This window comes from Tachysurus vachellii, chromosome 20 (genome assembly GCF_030014155.1).
Source record: "Tachysurus vachellii isolate PV-2020 chromosome 20, HZAU_Pvac_v1, whole genome shotgun sequence".
Taxonomy (NCBI): Eukaryota; Metazoa; Chordata; class Actinopteri; order Siluriformes; family Bagridae; genus Tachysurus; species Tachysurus vachellii.
In genome coordinates this window covers 19,030,477-19,052,788 of record NC_083479.1, presented here as the reverse complement: position 1 = coordinate 19,052,788, position 22,312 = coordinate 19,030,477, and the positions used below count along the sequence as shown (strand labels likewise).

The 22,312-nt window shown below is 38.4% G+C and overlaps 1 protein-coding gene across 2 annotated transcripts in view; it reads right to left on the bottom strand.

Annotated features, from left to right (window-relative positions):
* Positions 1-2,271: 2,271 nt before the first annotated feature.
* phf24 (PHD finger protein 24) overlaps positions 2,272-22,312 on the bottom strand; it is a 32,748-nt gene continuing 12,707 nt past the window's right edge. The window contains exons 3-9 of one of the 2 annotated variants that reach the window (XM_060896321.1): positions 19,000-19,185; positions 10,738-10,816; positions 10,313-10,515; positions 8,102-8,268; positions 6,049-6,084; positions 3,571-3,663; positions 2,272-3,439 (exon numbers count right to left, since the gene is read on the bottom strand). In XM_060896321.1, the coding sequence (XP_060752304.1) occupies positions 3,343-3,439; positions 3,571-3,663; positions 6,049-6,084; positions 8,102-8,268; positions 10,313-10,515; positions 10,738-10,816; positions 19,000-19,185 (861 nt within the window). In that variant the 3' untranslated portion in view covers positions 2,272-3,342. The remainder of the gene's footprint in view (positions 3,440-3,570; positions 3,664-6,048; positions 6,085-8,101; positions 8,269-10,312; positions 10,516-10,737; positions 10,817-18,999; positions 19,186-22,312) is intronic. The other variant, XM_060896322.1, reaches the window with a different exon arrangement.

Here is a 22,312-nt window from a genome sequence, read left to right as displayed (position 1 = left end):
TGACATCTTAAAGTGATTTAGTTCAAGGTTCTGGAATTTTCTCCTGAAGAACCTCTGCCCAGTGTGGACTGAAGTATTTTTTACCCTTTAGCGGTTAATCATTAACTGATTGATAATTAAATATGTTTCGATATTAAAAAGGTTTTGAGAACCGATAGGATCGCATGCTTTAATTCTTTAATAACACTGTTGAGGAGAAAAAATAAATAAATTAGAGAAAGAAAATGAAACAATAAAAAGTTTACAAAATTGTGACTTTCTAAATGTCACCTAATTTTTCTAATCATTGGTGTGATGTTAGCTACAACAGCACTATAATGGAAAACACACACCATAGAAACTTCAGCCTTAGGCTAAAGTTATTATAATAAAGTCTTAATTACTAAACCAAACTTCCTGTCCTTAACCTCCTAAATTCTTGGGCTTCAAGGACTTGGGTTTAATCTGTTGCAAAAGAAAGTACAAGAGGTGCACTGGAGGTGCAACAGCAGGACAACCCAGAAAAAGGGAATGGTTATGCTTTCTTTATCCTTCCTGACTGGTTTGACTCTAGTTTTGTATTTTTTACGGGTCCTTGTCGAACTTGCAACATAAGGTTGTACCTGTAACCAATTAGGTCACACAGATAGTCCAGCTCGTCCATGATGTCAAATCCCTACATGCCATATGAGATACCTGGAGACAGGCCTTTACACAGCGAAGAGATGGACAGAGCCATATAAGAGCCACGACCCAGCAGCAGGACCTTTATTTGCTCCTTTGTTCGAGGAGGAACAATAGGAGCACTGGTATAGCCCTACAAAATGATCTCCAGCAGTCTACTGTTGGGAATGTTTGACGCTTTAACAGTGAGTCAGTGATGGTCCTGGGAGGAATATTCTAGGAAGGTTACACAGACCTAGATGTGCAAGACAATTGTATCCTTACTGCTTTTAGTTATGAAATCCTCAAAGCCATTGTCAGACCCTGGTGCAGTGGGTGCTACTGTACAGTAGGTTGGTCCTGGTGCAATGCACCTCAGGTGGACAGAAAATGTAGGCAGGTTCTGGATGACCAAATCATTGATGCCATTGACTGGGTCTCATGTTCCCCGGACCTGAATGGTGAACCTAAGGGATGATATGTATTGGATCATAGTAAGCCACCAAGTAGCTCCACAGACTTTCCAGTAGTTCAGTCATGTCCTGATCCAGGTCTGGGAGGAGATCCCCAAGGACACCTTATGCAGACATTATCAGAAATGCATCCAGGCAGGTGGAGGCCATACACACTACTGACTTACAGTACAAGTTTCTGTGGTGAAATTCATGCAAGTTGATTCAGTCTGAAATTCAAACTTTGTACTTCTTTGATATTAAGTCTGATTTTAAATCAAGTCCTTACTAGGTTGATGACTTTCAAGTTGATGAAGTCATAGCTTAGTGGTTAAGGTGTTGGCCAACTAATCAGAAGGTTGTGAGTTCGAATTCCAGGCCCACCATGCTGCCACCGCTGGGCCCCTGAGCAAGGCCCTTAACCATCAGTTGTATAAAGTGAGATAAAAATAGTTTAATAGTTCTGGATAAGTTTGACTGCTAAATGCTGTAGATGTTTGGTTTTCCACTGACCATTTTTACTAACCATCTAACCATCTTATTGTTCCTAACGAATCACACAATGCATATAAGTAAAGATTTTCAACTTGAATGTTTTGCTCATCGAGATCCAATGTGTGATGTAAATGTTGCTTTAATTCATTTTTTTTTTTGAGCAGTGTACTTTACAAAGAGACAAAACTCTTTGTCGTAGTGATGGTGTAGTGAAGCTGGTGCTCAGCCTTAATAATAATAATAATAATAATAATAATAATAATAATAATAATAATAATGGGGGGCACGGTGGCTTAGTGGCTGGCATGTTCGCTTCACACCTCCAGGGTCGGTGGTTCGATTCCCGCCTCCGCCTTGTGTGTGTGGAGTTTGCATGTTCTCCCCGTGCCTCGGGGGTTTCCTCCGGGTACTCCGGTTTCCTCCCCCGGTCCAAAGACATGCATGGTAGGTTGATTGGCATCTCTGGAAAATTGTCCCTAGTGTGTGAGTGCGTGAGTGAATGAGAGTGTGTGTGTGTGCCCTGTGATGGGTTGGCACTCCGTGCAGGGTGTATCCTGCCTTGATGCCCGATGATGCCTGAGATAGGCACAGGCTCCCCGTGACCCGAGGTAGTTCAGATAAGCGGTAGAAAATGAAGGAATGAATAATAATAATGAAACATAGACAGTGGATGGTTGTGGAGTTAATGCCATGCTTTTATTTCCAGTAACTGCTGCAAAATTTGGACTTTCACTTGCATCTACCGCTTCAACCGACTCAACAAGTGATCACCATGAAGCAAGTACACTGAGCTGGACCCTCAAAAAGAACAACACCGTAGAAGCCACTTAGTGCTATTTATAAGAGCTGATAGATGGTTGTAGTGAGCTTGCTTTGCTTCAAAGAAGATTCTGGAAAGGGTTTCAAAGTTTTTAGGTCAAATTCATCATATATATCATCAGGGATCAACCGGGGAATAAAAAAAAATCATTAAAAGATTCAAACCTGTGGGAATCTTCTAGAGAATTTAAGCCAGTGATTAAAAGATTAGCTATAATTAATTTTTAATTACATGCCGTGAATTAGTCTTTGATTTTTGCAGATTGGGATTTTGAACAGTGACAAATTCAACCCCTATTATTAGCATGTTTTTAAAAAAAAACAACAAACAAACAAACAAACAAAAAAACATGGTGCATCTAAAACCCGGACATTTTTAAAACTGTGAGGTTCAGGAATAAATACACATATATAATACATATTAATATTAACATTGATATATTTTATATATTATATAATATATGCAGATAGCTTTCCTTCCTGTTAGTGCTTGTGCTACGCATTACACCGATAATCAATGGCTTTAAAACTTTAAACACTGTTTGTTATCCCATATGTATTCTGATCACAAGTGACTAACACTGGATATTTAAAGGCTGATGGTTTAATACTGTGGTGCATTGTTGCTATTTTATACACAGTAAATGGCAGTGCTCCTTATAGTTTACATACAGAAATAGCTGTCAATCTTCTCACCCAACCAGCCACAATGGTTCGGGTTACGACGTATGTCAGAGAAACATCTCAGAAAAAAATCTTAGAGTAAAATCTTTTTTTTTTTCAGTGTGCTGCAATAGAAGTAATAGTGTTCTGGTTGAAAGGTGGTGCGTCGATGGCTTAGCCAGCCTCTGAGTGTCGTGTCCTTTTGGTCAGTGCCAGAACTTTTCCCACGCTGTTGTACCCTACCGCAGACCCCACTCAGGGTTCGGTGGGATTACAGGGGCAGGCGGATGTGCATGGCGCTGCTGTTGGGTCGAGCAGCCAGGATGTAGATGGCGCTCTCACGCAAGAATGCGTCCCATGTCACCGGCCTTGAAAGATATTCAAAGAATATAAACTGTAAGGATCATCTTTAATCTTTTTTTTTCCCCATAATGTACTATGACTTTATATGTGCTTCTTACAGCCTATACCAAAGACACACATACAGACGAACACATACCTGTTGTCGTACTTTTCCATGGCCTTGTCTCTGCTCCTGTCACTGCTTGAGCTGGCAGGACTGCTCTCTGATATCGGGCCTACGTGGCTGATGCTGTGGGAAAGAGGATGAATTATGAAACAGTACATTTTGTGCCTCCTTTTAACCTAAAGCTCTGTAAAAATATAAAGAACAACTAATAATGTCTGCGCTCTATATCATATACACGTTCAGAATAAAAGATCATTTAGCGAACAGGAAGCAAAATTAAGAGGAAAAAATACGCAAAGAGAAAGAGCAAGAAACAATTTAACAATATAATGTCAAGAAAATGATTTTTTTTCTCTGCTTCTTTTTTTTTTCTTATGTTTTTTCTCCTTAAATAAACACAATAATAAATAAATACATGCCATCTACAGTATAACAATGGTTTTCCTTTAATTTGTCATCCATGTGTAAATATATTACAGAAACCGAAGACTAAACTTGAGTCTTGTCAGTTTTTGGGACTTGCACAACACAAGCAGTCACTCAAGGCTCCAAGTTTTCCTCTTTCTCCTCAAGCTGATTTTAACGAGCTCAGATTAAAAGGCAATAATGGTCACGACATGTGGAGACCAAAGCAGGAGCACTTTACAGAGGAAAGCAAGCCTCTCGATGAGCACAGTTAACAGCAGGACTGGATGTGTTAGCTAATAACATCATCAGGACTAATTCTTATGACGATGACGATGATGATGATGATGATGATCATGATGATGGTGATGATGATTATGGTCAGATGACACACTCACCTTTTTTGATTATGTAAACATTAGCAGGAATAAAAGGAATAGATTTGTATGACATTAAATTTAGATGTTGACCTGAAGCAATTCCTGCGTCATTCTTTCGTTCAGCCATGATGGTGTTTTTCTTCCTTCAGAACATTACAGATCAAATTATCTACTTGTTTTTAACCAACTCTCTGGGAACATTTTACTCTGATTATTACATGGCGTGAGTCGTATAACTTTATCGTCCGATGATTTTATCATCCGTGGCTTTTAGAAGGAGAAAGCAAATAAAATCCAAATGAAGCCTGATTACAACGGATGTCGTTAGCTACAGATATAAATCCACTTTATATTCACGCATCCCGTAAAATCGCAAACCTTTTAGTTAGAAGTAAATAAATTACAGAGTGCAGCTTTATGGCTGTAAAGTGTTATGTTAGATTAATGAGATAACAAAAGCATGTGTGATGCAAATATTGGGTTTACAGACCGACAGAAACTCCACTATCCTGTGTGTTTATTCAATTGCGGTACAGATGTGAGGTCACTCACGCAAATCAGTCATAATAGGGCTAAAGCCAAATGCTTGGTTTTCTCACTGAATTTAGGTTTGAACTACATTACCCATCAGCCCCTGCACCTCCACATGTCACCGTCACCCATTTCCAGTTTCAGCCATGTACATGTCCTTGTGTTTTAAGGACTTTTTTGGCATGCTTTTGTTGAAGTTTGTTGTGTTATAACCCATGTTTTTGTCCATGTATTTTTTAAGTCCCTAGCCTGGCCTGATACTGCCTCCGCCTCAATGACACCATCGCTGGTGCTCCTATTTAAAGAAGAAGAAGGGAAGCAAGCAGGAGGGTAGTAGAATCGGTATTATGAGATTTCTTGTACTTGTACTTCTTGTTCTTGTACTTGTGATTACTGTGTAGATTCTGTTCTGGTTTGTGTTTCTCTGACTTTGAGCTTGGTTTCTCCTCTTAGATTGTTATATATATTGTATATATTAGATTGTACATATTGTTCACATATGGGGATGTCTTTTGCTTTTATTTAAATATAAGGAAACTCCTAAACATGGATTAATGTGGACTTGGCCCAATCTAAAAAAAATGCCATTGTACAGTTATATATATATATATATATATATATATATATATATATATATATATATATATATATATATATATATATATATATATATATATATATTCTTGCCTGCTACTGTAAGTCAGGATATCCCAACACATTTTGTGCTAATCCATTTTGTGGTATATTTTTTATAATAATAATAATAATAATAATAATAATATATTTCTTATCCCCACGTTTTTTTCTGATTTTCTAACAACTTTTACCTGCACATTCTGTACAGCACATCTGTATTCTATTCCTTTCATATTATTCTTTATTTCTTCTTATTTCTATTCATTTCTTATTTTTCCTTTAGGGTTATTTATTTATTTATTTATTTAATTTTTAATATATGTGCAGTCTAAGGAGGAGGAAGTAGAATTTTTCAGTTCAGTCTGATCTTAAAACTTAATCTTAAAAAAAAAGAAGAAAGAAATGAAGAAAAATCCACTATGTAGTTGAACTGTGTTGTTATAGAGACAGCCTGTAGTTTGAAGGAAAGACATTTAGCCATGTATTTATTCTATAGTAGCTTAATAGCTATAACTTTATAGCCCTAAAAAAGGTTTTCTTTTAAACTGTGACTTACCCCATATTCATTATAGGAGAACACAATCCCCTGAGTCTGAAGGAAGGAACACATTCAGTGACAATAAGGATGATGGAAAGATGGATGGACAGCAGTGAGACAACATAGAAAACAAAGACACAAAAGCTATTACAGCCATGTAATAGCATGCACACTCTGTAAATCCAGGTACAAAATTAATGGCACCCTTCTTGAGAGTGGACAAATACTGCGAACACAATGATACAACGTTTTCATGGAAATATTGAGAGAACTTACCTTCCATTCTTTTCATTATTTAAGAAAATCAGTCAAAAGATGTCGCACTATCACTGGCACTATATTAGTATGCACTATAATTATTGTAGGAATACATTCTGGATATGATGCTAGTCTATTGGAAGGCACGATGCACCCATATTTACTATGTACAAGGGGAGGAGGGGGGGTTATAGTACCATTCATTCATTTTCTACCACTTATCCGAACTACCTCGGGTCACGGGGAGCCTGTGCCTATCTCAGGCGTCATCGGGCATCAAGGCAGGATACACCCTGGACGGAGTGCCAACCCATCGCAGGTCACACACACTCTCTCATTCACTCATACAATCACACACTACGGACAATTTTCCAGAGATGCCAATCAACCTACCATGCATGTCTTTGGACCGGGGGAGGAAACCGGAGTACCCGGAGGAAACCCCCGAGGCACGGGGAGAACATACAAACTCCACACACACAAGGCGGAGGCGGGAATCGAACCCCCAACCCTGGAGGTGTGAGGAGAACGTGCTAACCACTAAGCCACCGTGCCCCCGTTATAGTACCAAATCAACATATTTCTAATTTCCAGGACATGGAAGAAAACAACTTGGAGGAATGTATTGTATGTTGATGAGACCGAAATCTTATAAGTTTACCTCTGCCAGGAGGTTAAAGGTGTGTCCCAAATCACATACCTATGCACTATTTGACACCATTGTGCAATATAAATAATGTGATTCCAAATTCCAAGAAGAAGCATAAGAAGTAGAAGATGTTCACAGAGTACACAGAGGATGCTTTTTGTTCAACCTGAAAAATCAAAATGAGGAGCATTGGACTTCACGCATTAAAAGCACCCAGCTCTTCTGAGGTAGAAAGAGGCGGGGCTACCAGGCACTGATATTGGATGAGAAAAACATTTATCGTGAACACTCTGGCCTTTGAGACGTCTTACAAATGTCAGTGTTACAAATGTTAGTGTTCCATTTGAGACGATACATCTTTTAAAAAACTCTAAATTACATAGTGTAAGTGCGTAGCATATAGTATGTCATTTGGGACGCAGATTAAGACTCGGGTATAGATGAAGATTTGCGGCACGTTGGACCTAAAACATACATCTTCCCTCCCAAATCTTAAATAACTAAATGATACTTTTTAAAATGTCTGCAAGTGGGATAAGCAGAATTTTTCATCACACTAGAAATCGTCATTCAAAGTTATTAGCTTTTACAAGCTGCTTAACAAGGAAGGCTTGTAGAGGAATGTTTCATTAATGTCAGGCTTTATCTCTTCCTTTGTTTCTCTGCTCTTTTTTTCTTCATTTTTCTACTTCTAATTTTTTCTGGTTCCTTTAAATCCCTTAAGCGGCTGTCAGCGGTTCCTGAGTTATAAAGAAACAAGATCTGCTATGTTGCTCATAAGATAACCGAATGCTAATTAGCGTCTAATTTTTCCCTGAGAGCTTAAGATAGATCGGTTCATAATTTCACCCGGAAGAGGATGGTTTTCTTTGTTATTGTCACTTTGGGGTTTTTTGTTAAGCTTCTTGATCTACATCCCAATTTCTGTAAAGCTGCTTTGTGACAGTGTTATCATAAAATCGCTAAAAACACTTGGCTGTCGATTATAGTTTTATTAATAACTGGCCACACTCGTGCAGATTTTCTGCTTCCTGAAGGATTCTGAAGGACAAAGAAGGGCTTAAAATTAATTTCTTTAACCATAGTCCTGATTGTTTAAGTGCTTATTACAGACAGATGCATAAAGAGCACTGTGATTACTCCGAGCTAGACGTCTTGACCCACCTGACGCTGCAGGACTGAGGCTCTTTGCTGTGCTTACGGAACCATGAGGCTTGGGCTCGTCGGCTCTCTATAGCCGTTATGACACCATCTTTATCCTGGTCAAGACTCTGGAAGACTGCACGTGCTCGGTCACGCTCTTTAGCCGTGAGCAGACGCACCAGGGAGTTCTGAGGGCGAAACCGTAAATCATTACAAAATAAACATCTAGAATCTGCTCTAGAAATGGAAAATTCTCATAGAAGGAAAGAGACTTTTGAATCTTATTCATTCACAGCATTCGAAATTGTCTAGCAATTTGGTGGAACTGTTATCAATATGCAATATGCAATGAGCCTCGAGCAAGCCAAAATATTTTATTTTAAACAAATTAAATGAATACAAGTCAAACTTTTTATCCATTCATAGTTCAATGAACCCTTATAGAACGTCCACAGAGCAGGTCATTACCTGTTCTTATTATTACACTTCTTGTATTGTGTCTTGTATTTATTTTACTGTATAATCTCCACACTGTAATGTATTCGATTTTAAATCTAAATACACTCACTCACTCACTCACTCATCTTCTACCGCTTATCCGAACTACCTCGGGTCACGGGGAGATTGTGTCTATCTCAGGCGTCATCGGGCATCAAGGCAGGATACACCCTGGACGGAGTGCCAACCCATCGCAGGGCACACACACACTCTCATACACTACGGACAATTTTCCAGAGATGCCAATCAACCTACCATGCATGTCTTTGGACCGGGGAGGAAACCGGAGTACCCGGAGGAAACCCCCGAGGCACGGGGAGAACATGCAAACTTCACACACACAAGGCGGAGGTGGGAATCGAACCCCCAACCCTGGAGGTGTGAGGCGAACATGCTAACCACTAAGCCACTAAACCCCAATCTAAATACAATTTCATATAATGTCTTGAAGGCTGGGTTTGACACTGAAGACAGCAGATGGGTAATTAACAGCTGTAGCAAGAAAAATAAATGATAAGTGATTAGGAATAATTTGTGTTATTTTGTGTTATTACCTTACATCAAAACTCTTTCAGCTTCTCTAAATCTAGAGATAGGGGTTTACTAGTTTTAAACATTTCATTTATATTTAAAATAGTCTTAAAATCAATCTGCTTTTTCGCATTTAAAATGCAAACCTTTATCGTTTCTGGATGTAATATGGGATTAGGAAGGTAGGCGTGGCTTCTGTGTTAGTCACAGTGAAGGGGTTGGGGCGTCTGTGTTAGCCACGTTTTTTTCTGTATTACCATACCATACCAAGGGAGGTGTGGCTTCTGTTTTAGTCACAGAGAGGGAGGTGTGGCTTCTGTTTTAGTCACAGTGAGGGAGGTGTGGCTTCTGTTTTAGTCACAGAGAGGGAGGTGTGGCTTCTGTTTTAGTCACAGTGAGGGAGGTGTGGCTTCTGTTTTAGTCACAGTGAGGGAGGTGTGGCTTCTGTTTTAGTCACAGTGAGGGAGGTGTGGCTTCTGTTTTAGTCACAGTAAGGGAGGTGTGGCTTCTGTGTTAGTCACAGTAAAGGAGGTGTGGCTTCTGTGTTAATCACAGTAAAGGAGGTGTACCTTCTGTGTTAGTCACAGTCAGGGAGGTGTGGCTTCTGTTTTAGTCAAAGTAAAGGAGGTGTGGCTTCTGTGATAGTCACAGTGAGGGAGGTGTGGCTTCTGTGTTAGTCACAGTAAGGGAGGTGTGGCTTCGGTTTTAGTCGCAGTGAGGGAGGTGTGGCTTCTGTGTTAGTCACAGTAAAGGAGGTGTGGCTTCTGTGTTAGTCACAGTCAGGGAGGAGTGGCTTCTGTTTTAGTCACAGTAAAGGAGGTGTGGCTTCTGTGATAGTCACAGTGAGGGAGGTGTGGCTTCTGTGTTAGTCACAGTAAGGGAGGTGTGGCTTCTGTTTTAGTCACAGTGAGGGAGGTGTGGCTTCTGTGTTAGTCACAGTAAAGGAGGTGTGGCTTCTGTGTTAGTCACAGTAAGGGAGGTGTGGCTTCTGTGTTAGTCACAGTTAGGGAGGTGTGGCTTCTGTGTTAGTCACAGTTAGGGAGGTGTGGCTTCTATTTTAGTTAGTCACAGTGAGGGAGGTGTGGCTTTGTGCTTATCAGTGGTAAAAAGGGAGGTGTGGTTTATGTGTTAGTTTGTCACAAAGAATGGTATTCTGTCATACCAATATTTGGTGAAATACAGAACTTAAACATGCTCCGGTACCTCTGTCCGAAATTTCTGCAGCACTGACAGCGACTCATGATACAGGAAATCTGACCACTCTATCTGTCCCTTCTTCTCTGGGTCAAGAGCAGCGAACTGGGCCAGCACCTCCTCCTCCTGATCGTCCGTCAGATCCTTCTCAAACAGCTGCTTGGATACAAAATGTCTGTACTGAAGGAGCTCGTCTGAGACGAGGCAGGATTCTAAAACAGAGGAGCAAAGAACAGACCCTCAGCCATCACCAATCCTGGCACACACTGAGACACAGAGATAATTAGCACACACTGTGATGAATGGACTGATGTTTTTTATAAGCTACAACCATCTGGGGTGCATGCATAAGCTGTCCTACAGTGCTGCATACAGTAGCTTGAGGACAAAGAGGTCATGACTAGATGTGTGTGTGTGTGTGGGTGTAGATGTACCTGGGATGATCTTGCACTGCTTGAATGTCTCCATCAAGCTGTACATCTCTTCTTCAGTCAGAATCAAGTTCACGTTGTCCTAGGAAGGAAATTATCATTAGGACAGATTTCTTTCCTCATTTTGAAAAAAAAAATATGGAAATCATTTCTGGATGAGTGAATTAGCTTGTTAATCCACTAAGATCCACTAAAAATCTACAAGTCTGGAGTCCTTTTAAAACACTTTTGGGATAATTAACAAGCTGTTGAGAGGTTCGAGTGGGCAGTGAAGAGACAGCAGTCTCTGTTGGGGTGAAGTAAACCAGTACAGGACACAATGCCCAGGTCTTGGAGCTGAAATCCTACAGTATGGTGCCTTGGCTTGGTTAAACCTCTGCTAATTAAAAGTAAATGCGAGAATTTGTTGCCAGGTGGCTCAGAACAACCCTGTACACAAAATCTCTGAAACAAAGAGTCTGCTTTGAGACCCAAAATAGCCTTTTATCTGTGTTTCGGCTTTTTTTTTTTGCTTAACTTTGTATGACTTGCATTCGCCCTATGAATTTATGCTGTTTCTTGAATTTGTGCTTTTCGGATTTGTTTGCCACACTCACTGTCTTTTCTGTGTTTTTTTGGATCATTTTGTCTGTGTACCCCGTTTCTGCCTTCTGTTTGAAGTGTTTGCCCTGATTTCTGCCATTAAACCCACTTATAGAATTCCTGTCCCTTGTAATTTATTACAACTAAAACTTTCTGTTAAAGATTCCTACTTTTAATCCAGTTTCTGTAACAGTCATGAAACTATGTAGGTCCTGGTATTACTTATGTTTTACCAGGTTGTTTTTTTTGTTGTTAACATTTTAGCCCTTAGTTCTGTGTTGTCTTATGTAGAACCATGGTCCTGGAAGAGCATTGTTTCATTTCACAATAGACTGCATCAGCTATATATATGGCTATATAAAAATGACGATAAAACCTTCTAGACTCTTGACTCTGACTATAATTATTTGTTTAATCACCAGCCACATTTTTGTCACTTTAAGAGTAATAGGGGGGAAAAACGCTTGCTGAGAAACCTCACTCTGTTTCTTGTAGTTAATGGAGAATGTAAAGTTACAGTTACATCATCTGATAACACATTAGATGATAACTAGTATTTAACTTTATATATATATACACATATATCTATCTATCTATCTATCTGTCTATATATATATATATATATATATATATACACATATATCTATCTATCTATCTATCTGTCTATATATATATATATATATGTATAAAACTACTATAGCTAGTGTCAGAGCTCCTGTTAGTGAGAATAAATCAATACCTTCTGTCCAATCAGCAAATGAATTGTATTTTTACAGGTTTGTGTAAGAGATAACAATTAACTTTTCTTTTAAAAGCTCAAGCTCTTTTTATTAAACCTTTGTTATATCAAACTATTCTCTCTCTCTCACTCTCTCTCTCTCTCTCTCTCTCTGTATATTTGAAAGAAGTGGGTGAGATGAACAGGAGAAGAAGAGAGGATAATAATCACACTGATTAATCGGGCTCTTTAAAAAGGCCTAATGAGCTTGTGGTGCCTGAAGGACTAAGCTCTCAAGATCAAATGTAGCCAGGTCTCTTTGGTATAAAAAGCCTTTCTAATGCACCTTTTCAAAGGCTGTTAGCACCAGGGGCGAACGAGACGTGTTTTTTCTCAGCTCAGTTTTAACTCAAGTGCAGGACTGATGGAGAGGGCATTGTGCTCCGGAGATTGAACATTTAACCCTACAACTTAAACACACCACTTAATTTATTATCAAGTTTATACGGTGCATAATTACTGACAATGGAAAATTTCAAGGAAGGATTCATCAAAAATGATGGAACAGAATCAGTTCTAAAGAATCTTCATAACAAACATCAATCAGTTCTTAATAACTGATCAGTCTTTTTTTAACTGATGGTATAAAACACTGAAAATATGAATAATATCTGAAATATCACACTTTCATGAAATATCACGTTTTCACACTTGGTGTTTTCTATCAATATTTATATTTATATCCTCATTTATTAATGTCTTTTTGAGTGTTTTTTTTTTTTTTTTTTTTTTTTTTTTTTTTTTATGAATCCTCAGAAAATTAGAATTTCTTTCACTTTCAAGGACAATTGCAGAGTGACAACAACTGCTGTTTTTATCAGGTCAAGCTTGTCAGTGAAAAATGAGCCATAAGCGTGAATGAATAAATATAAAAAATGCCGTCTATATTTTTAGAGCTACAGTCAGTTGCACAAAGCAGGTCAATTTCTCTTCATTTTCTCTTTCTGAAACTCCAGTGAAGAAAAAAAGCTTCCTCACAACCGGATTTCATTCAACGGTCTGCCTTTTATCTGCATTACTGATAAAATTTATCTGTTTTAGAGAGCAAGTAAGGCTCAATAGTTACCTCATACTAGCTAGCTAAGAGTTTACACATTAGCATCTGAGGATTTTTCAAATTTAGATTTAAAAATTCTCTTTTATTCTTAGTAAAAATAGGACCGAATGAGTGTGAAAACACCCTAAAGGTGTTGGCCACCAGACTAACTAACTACTAGAGAGAGGATAACACATTAGGACAAACACATCTGCTATTTGGAGCTGCAATACAGACCAATCAGATTTGACAATACTGGTCCAGTCGTGTTTGTCTGTTTTCTCCTCATACTGTACCTAATTTTGAGGAATTAACCCACAGTCACAGCTATTCACTATAAGATGTTAGGTATGTAATATTCAGGCTCTTTGTGGTTTACAGAATGATTTTTTTTTCCCACTTAAAAAACGATGTGTAATAATAAGAAATGTCGACGAAACAGCCGTGCAACTAGGACAAGGAAGCCGCATCATGGTTACAAAGAGCTGGACAGTTACATCAATGACTGGAAAGTGTTTCCTGACATGCTAACGACTGGCTAAAAATCGATGCGACACCTCGGATAAAAGTCTCCTCCAACCAATTTTGTGTGTGTGATGCAGTGTCATTTTTCCGCCATGCATCTGTCATTCCCCGTTAGCCTTCGGTTCATCCTGGCTCGTGGTGAACCTCTGTTAATGTCGGCTACCGCATGGAATACAGTAATATGGCAAAAATCATGTGGTGTGAGTCAGCTGGGAATTTATGAGGTGGTTGCAATCACAAAGAGCAAGTTCTCCCTTTCTCTCTCCCTTTCTCACATACATACACAATCACACATAGATTATTCAGCAGCTAGTATGAAATCCAGAAGCTGTGAAACGTCTCCTCAGAGGAAACACATGCAAGACGCAGCAGCCACGATAATTACAAACTGCAGAAGAATGCTAGATCACAGCTGCTAATGGGTGTTTTTAATCCAGCCTGTGGAATGTTTAACAACACTAGCAAAGCTAGCCAAATATGTAAAACAAGAGCACCGCTAATATTGTGCTTTTAACATGACCTTTTACAGAATATTACCTAGCTGACCTATATTTAGAGTTTGCTAGCAGGCAAAGCAATACAGTTTGTACTGTGTCATTTTAACTAGTTTCAATAACATGCTAGGTATGAATATTTTATTGATTAAATCCAGTAGCCAAGAATATACTGTAAATAACAATACATAAATGGTTTAATTAAAAGATGTCATTAAATCCTAGAATTAGCTTTGCTTTTAAGTTAGCAAACATTTAGCAGGAATGTTTGTTCAATATCAATATACCTAACATTATTAGGTATCTAACTAGCAGCCAGGTATAACAGTATCCTGGCTAACATTAGAACTGATATTAGCATGTCCATGCCATTAATAGATATCACAGGTGTACTAGCAATGTTTTTAATGTTAGATAAACATTTGTATACTAATAATAAAAAAAAAAAAAAAGTTTGTTACAAGCCGGCATTAAGAAAGAATAAAAGTAAAGAAATGTGTTAGCAAGATAGGTAAGATTAGGCAAACCGATATTGGTTAAAAGAAGCAGCTTATTTCACTAGCAAGGTAACATTACTGTATGTAATAGCTAGCTATCTTGCTAGGAAACTTGGTCACTGGTTTTAGATACTTGGTAAACAATAATCCATGTAAAATATCAGCATGATATTTACCACTCTCGCAAGTCGCTCAGGTTTGCAGACTGTGGAGTGATGGTATGCTTTACATCCCAGGAAGCCATTGTGTCTGTGTAAACTTCTGGCTCTATCCTTTTAGTTATCCTGTCAAAGCTAATCTTGATGGAGTCCCTGTCTGCACTTTGCACATAATGTACATTGTCCATGACATGATTACAATCATACATTTCTCTCTCTCTCTCTCTCTCTCTCTCTCTCTTTCTCTCTCTCTTTCTCTCTCTGTTGAGCTACTCCTGAGCTCCCAGTGTTCTGAATTTCTAGTCTGATCAAAAGAGAAAAACTCCCTGAGATGACATGAGGACCAAATGTCAATGTAAATAATGACATTTGGTCCTCATATCATCTCAGGGAGTTTTTCTTCACCACTTTCACATCATTTGGGATAGATGTTAGAGATAAATAATAACTTAATTTTAAACTTTCAATATTTTTGTTCTGTTTCTATACTTCTATAAATCTGCTTTGAGAGAATGTGAATTGATAAAAGTGCTATACAAACAAATTGAATTGAATTGAATATTTAGATGTGTATGCTACGTAGCAAGCTGTTTAAGTTAGTAATCAAGACTTACATAGTTTAGAAACAATAACTAGTAACTAGGAAGATATTTAACTTTATGTAAAATAGTTTAGCATTTAAATAAAACATGTGGTCAAGCTATTAGCTATCAAAATATTTACTAGCATTAGCTAAAATAATTCAGCATCTAATTTAAACTAATGGTCAAAAACATAGAACATTAAAGCTAGCTAACTTTAGAGCTTATAGGTCAAGCATGCTAAATCACATAAAATATTATATATATAATATAATTATATATATAATATTATTTAAAAAGGAATTATATATAAAGACCAAGTACAGATGAAGTATAGATGATTAACTTTAGGCAAGACACTTTATTGACCCAACTTGCTAGCACAATTCCTAGCATTAGGAAAATAGAAAAGCATACAGATTAGACTAATGGCCTCAATACTAGTAATAGTATACTAATACTAGTAACTAAATTCTGCAGAGAAGTCAAAAATCATGCTAGCAACACCATGCTTCACTTGTAACAGTGACACTTATTTAATTTTAATTTTTTTGACAAAATCCTGCACAAAGTAAAACAAGGAGATTTATTTTTGCCAAAGTTTCTGTTCAAAATAACTGTAGGATTCTCAGATAAATGAGAGAAACACTGACCAACAATCCAACTCAAACCCAAAAATATAAAGTGTTGCTGTAAAAGGTTAGATGTTATCAAATATGTCTTAATAAAGAAATTCCCAAATCCTTGCATCACAACTTAACAAAAACACGACAGATGGAATATGAAAATGAACCAAATAATTCGGGTAGTAATAAAAAAAATGTAAATACATAATTCACAACACAAAATTATTATCTCAGGTTAGTAGGTGATCAGTCGGTCTTGCCAACGTCTTGCCAAAGGTCAGTGAAGACAAAAGATGAAAGATGAAATGGATCCCAAATCTAGTATAATCGAAAGACCCTTCATTCTTTGGTTCTTTAAAGCTACATAACAGAGACCTCAGCGAGCTTCTCAACCTTATAAAGCTTCCCGAGATTCCCTGCAAAATTATAAACTATATAAATTACCATGTTATCAGAGGTACCTTATGATTGCATTTGAATTCTAGTTAAGCATTTGAAATAAAATGATCTTAACTCCATTCCCATGCTCTCTGCTGCCCCTTAAGGACTGAATCAAAATTTCACCCCGTAACAGGATGATTGTTACAGTACACACTCTATAATCTTAATATACATGTGTAACAAATACTGGCCAAGTATGTTACTAAGCTCACTATGTGTATACAGTTTTGTTTACAATAGTAACAATCAGTACTAATCAAGCAATTGGTATATCAGTAACAGATTCCTGTCTTGTTGCGATTAGCTGAACATAAGTATTAATCTTGTTTACCAAATAACAAGCATCACTTTGTAAAATCAGAATCTGCATATTCAAGGGTGTGTGTATTCATGAATAAATGTATAGATTTATGTGCACATGTACACAGCATACACATATCTTATTGTGTGCGCACGAAGTCACACTAATTCACACTTCTGCAATAAAACAACACTTCAAACTCTTCACACTCTCCACCAGCTGGCCAATTTCCTTAATCCTCAGCGGGCTGCGAGGCTGAGATAAGCCGTGTGTTTCAATCTGAAGCACATTGGCACCATCTGACAACCCGCACCGCAAAATTCAGCTCTATAAATCTTTAACAGTCAGAGAGGATCAGCCATCACGAGCATCCAAACAGTGAAACAAGACAAGCTAATCCTCACACACTTATTTCCTCTTTAACCTTAAAACCCCACACAACCGACAATTTCCACGAGGAAGCTACATGCTGCAGAGCTTTGTGTGATCAGAATACTGTACAGGTGGTTTGAGAGACTGCTGTGAGTGAAACAGTGGATTGGATTGTTTAGAGAAAAGGAATTCCGCTACTTCATTGTGCAGATGTATTTCTCAACATGTATTTCATTCATTCTGGTTTAAACAATCACTATTAGACAACACAGATATAGTGACATGATCTTAGTATAAATACACCTGCTTGTGCAAGAACCCAGGTGTTGCCTTCTTGAAACAAACAGCTTTATGACGAGGGAGCTAGCAAAACAAGTCTGGACAAAGTTCTGGGAAGATATCAATCAAGATTTGGTTTAAATAAGTCTTTAAAAGCACCATTAAATCCTTACTTTCTTTAAAGGAAAGTATATGGCAACCGTGACTCTGCCAAGAAGAGGCCAAATATGAGTGACAGGGATGAAGAGGACATATCGTCACTTTCAGGCGGAATCCTCGTATCTCCAAAACCGTTATTTTTCAGGAAATTAAAAAAACGGCGTACCTTATCTGCAGTGCACAGGGTTTAGTCCGCGTTGCAGTGGACTATCTTGCGCTAAATTCCTGTCCTCAGACGAGCACCAGAACTAGCGGGGGTCAAGATTTTTTTTTCTTTGAGCCCAGTGTTTTGAAGACATTTACCTCAGAAGACGTGTTGATTCGTTGCGACTCTTCTTGAGGAGAAATATGCCGTGAAGCTCTCCCACGGAGTGAGGAAGAGGTGGACAGTTGAAGTGTCCAATGGAGTTATGAGATTTGCGCTCAAGCTATTTTCAAGACTTTAGATTGGTTAATAACTTGTAAAAATAACAGACCCATGTGGGGACTGACCAATAGCATCGATATGTGAAAAAATATGAAATTGTCCAAATTTGGACATACGAGGTTTCCGCCCAACAGCGACGATATGCTACCATGTTTCACTGTATGGAAAGTGACTAGCCCCTTGGTCTTTATTATATTATACCATTTGTTTAGATATGTTTGCTAGCAAGATAGCTAATACAAAATAATTTATCTAGAACTAGTAAACAAGTGGTTTGGCATGTAAATACACTCTCTCACTCACTCATTTTCTACCGCTTATCAGAACTACCTCAGGTCACGGGGAGCCTGTGCCTATCTCAGGCGTCATCGGGCATCAAGGCAGGATACACCCTGGACGGAGTGCCAACCCATCGCAGGACACACATACACTCTCATTCACTCACGCAATCACACACTACGGACAATTTTCCAGAGATGCCAATCAACCTACCATGCATGTCTTTGGACCGGGGGAGGAAACCGGAGTACCCGGAGGAAACCCCCGAGGCACGGGGAGAACATGCAAACTCCACACACACAAGGCGGAGGCGGGAATCGAACCCCCAACCCTGGAGGTGTGAGGAGAACGTGCTAACCACTAAGCCACCGTGCCCCCTCATGTAAATACAACTAGTTGTAAATACAACTAGTTACAAATATGCTACTAAGCTAGTTAATACAGAATAAATGTCAGTGAAGTAACTGGTACATCAATGTGCAACAGATTTCCCTCTTTATTCGCAATTTGACAACTTTGCCGTGAGGTCAGTGACTCGTATATAGACTATAGATTCTGCAATTACCATGCTTCACTGTATGGAAATGAAATAGCCCCTTGGTCTTCATGATTCTTTTAAAGAATAAATTATTATTATATTTTATTGAAGAATTAAATTTTTTTAAATTTTGATCTTTAATTTACTAGTTAAATTATATTTTACACGTGTGTAGTGTCAGTGCAGACTCACGCAGTAGTAGCAGCTCCAGCCCATGGTGGTGTGAGCCGTCTCTCGCATCTCCTGCACAGTGTCAGCACGTAGGTATCCAATCTCCTTCAGGCAACCATCGTGAAACACCCTTGTACATGTCCGACACGGGTACAGATCATCCGCCGTCCACACTTCACACACCTCACACATCTCATCATTCACTGGCTGCAAAAAAGAGAACCAAAAAAGACATTGGGTTCAGTTTCACAACCTGTAAGGACTGCTATATAGTGATAATGGCTTATTTTACGTACTCTTCTCTGAACATGGATTAAGAAAAAGTGAGCAGTAAAAGGACTTTTACTCTTTATTTACCTTTTTAAAAGGACAGTCTTTTTATTTTGGCTGCAAGGGCACAAAGGTGTTTTATGTCAGACAAGGCTTTTTAATCTACATTTTTCCCTCTAAAGCAGTGGATTTGGTGTATAAACGGCTCTAGCAGGTGCTGTAAACTTTATGCATTTAGCCTAACTGTAAATTGCCAGTGTCTTTATGACAGCAATTCTACTGCTGCTAGACTCTAGGAAGTCTGCCGTTCCACTATGTACATTGAAACACCATAACCCGGAAAATTCCAGGATCAATATAATAGTGGTAATCTTTTTGCAGATTAAACCTCATCTCTTTAGTCAGGCATACACATAACACATCCCATAATCTTGTGCACTATTACATTAGACTTGCACATTTTTACAAACAGCAGATATGTTAATCCCTCTCCACTGCTTCTCTCTTTCTACCCATCCCGAGGCATCCAGACATTGTACCAGCTCCGATCGTCTTCCGTGAAGATCTCGGACCTCCACTGAGATGAGGCCGACTCTGTGAGAATCCTGAGACATCTACAGATCTACCAGCTCCAGTTGGACAGTGTGATACTAAGAGGAGATCTGAACTCCATGTGATCCTTACACCAAAAAAAGCATCTGTTGACTGTATATTTGTAATCACACCCTCTTGTGTCACCCATATGAGGATGAGGTTCCCCTTTGAGTCTGGTTCCTCTCAAGGTTTCTTCCTTACCAATTTAAGGGAGTTTTTCATTGCCACTGCTACCTGAGCCACCTCAGACTTGCTCATTGGGGATAAACACATATACATACATACATACTGTGAATTTTTATTATATTAATTCTTTATACTTCTCCTTATGTTTACCTTCTGCTCTATGTTTATGTTCTGTAAAGCTGCTTTGAGACAATGTCCATTGTAAAAAGCACTATACAAATAAACTTGAATTGAATTGAATGGTATTCAGTGAGGGTTCTCTACATTTGTGGGAGAGTGAATGCTGTTTTGAAGTCCAAGACTTAGTTCATAGAACCTGTCCATGGTTCTCATCAAAATAGTTGTCTGGGGTTCACTTAATTGTGAAAGCTCCTTCTCCTTGTTTAAAGGTATTTAAAGAATTTTAATACATTTTCAAAGAATTGTGCAATCAATGCATGGTTGCGATTGATCCATGGTTCATGTTTTTTTTCTAAAAAAAAAAAAAATGACTCAAATTGAATTTCAGTATAAGTTTCATCTTGGGTGCCATTGCACTTCACCTATTAATCTAAAGAATAAAGCTTCTGCATTAGGTATTGATGTATCATAAACTAGCATTAGTAGAAAATAATCATAATCTCAGTGGTCAGATGCTTCCAGTGGGAGCCAAGTGCTTTATCAATAATTTAATGCTAAAGTCATAATTTCTGTATGATTCATTCAATCCAAATTTATTTCCAAAGGTATGTGACTATAGTCCTAACACTTCTATTTATCAAAGCTTTATGGCCAATATCTAGAAATAAGACAGATTAACCTAGTTGTCTGGTGGTACAAATAATTAAACGCATTAATCAGAGCAGCTGATGGAAAAAAGAACATTGTGTCTACTGGAAACTAGGAAGAAATATAAATAGGGACTATGGAAATAGACTGAAGCTGAGCTGAACCCTTCTGTAATAAAGCCCTTATTCCTCTGGCCACAGCTGATTTATTTCTAAATTTAAAGGTGCTATGGTTCAGTTTAGTCTGGCATCTTGAACCTCATTCGAACTTGAATTTCCATAATCAAACTTTCATAATTACTCTGTTAACCCTCTTCCATTTCCGAGGCATGAAATTCTACCTCCATGCCCTTCGAGGGGGTTTATGAAATGCATTAAAGTATATTCGTCCTGCAGAACCTTACACGTGTTCAGGGCAAAATTTGCTAAATAATAAAACAATGTATTCTGACTCGTCAAGGATGAGGACCCATCACTATTATTGAACCTTAATCAGTTCATGTTTTTTTTTCTGCATACATAAACTCAGAATACTTGTCCATTCCAGAGCTGGCTGACCGTGTTAATGCCAGGATAATCAGCATTGCAATTAGCTTCCTACAAAACACTCAGAGCCCCCTTGTCATGCCAGCGTTTACAATAGTGGATCAGTTCTACATTTCCCATTTGAAACAGTCCGTGTATTTAAGATGCCTCGGGAGTTAATCCATCTTTATCCATGCTGATGAACACGACCAAGCATTTTTCTTAGCAGCATGCAGGAGGGCAGGCAAGTATAAAAGGACTCGAGTGCCAGTCGGCCTCCCACGAGTGCCATCAGTGAAACAGAGCAGGATCTCGGGGTCTGAATGTGATGAGGAGGTGTGATGAGTTTTTTTTTTTCTCAGTCTGTAGGGAGCCAAGCTGACAAAAAAGCCTAGGCACCTTTAAAACCATTCGTTATCACCTTGTCCACAATGTTGTCCTCACTCTTCAAGAGTTTGTTTGTCCTCGTACAGCATCCCACTTTGAGTAAGGTGAAAGGAATCATTCTGACAAAGTCACTAGATAGATTGGAGATAAAAATAGACATCCCCTAGTGCTAGATGATGAAATTTTTACTTATTAAAAATTACAATGTTAAGGTTAATTATGGCTTGTTTGCTAATTAATAAGTCACTGACTTTGTTCTTTCAAAGATTGCATATTAGGTTTTTTTTACTTTCCTGGTGATCTTCACTTTTCTTTAATTAAAAGACTGTCATATCTAAATTTTAAAAACAGTTAGTTTCCCTGCTTTCCGTTTGTTTCATGCATGTACAAAAAAAACAACTGCTATTACACTAAACATGCAGTGACTGTAATCCTGTCCTTTTGCAATCTGTTTCATAACGAATCCATTTGCTTCCAGCTCTCCAACCGAGTGCTCAACACCTTTATCACAGGCTTCATAAAACCCTCACAGCAAACAGTCGCTTAGTGAGAGGTGCCTCTCTCTCCACTCACTTCTGGTTCTCCACTGAGAGAACGGCTCGGTA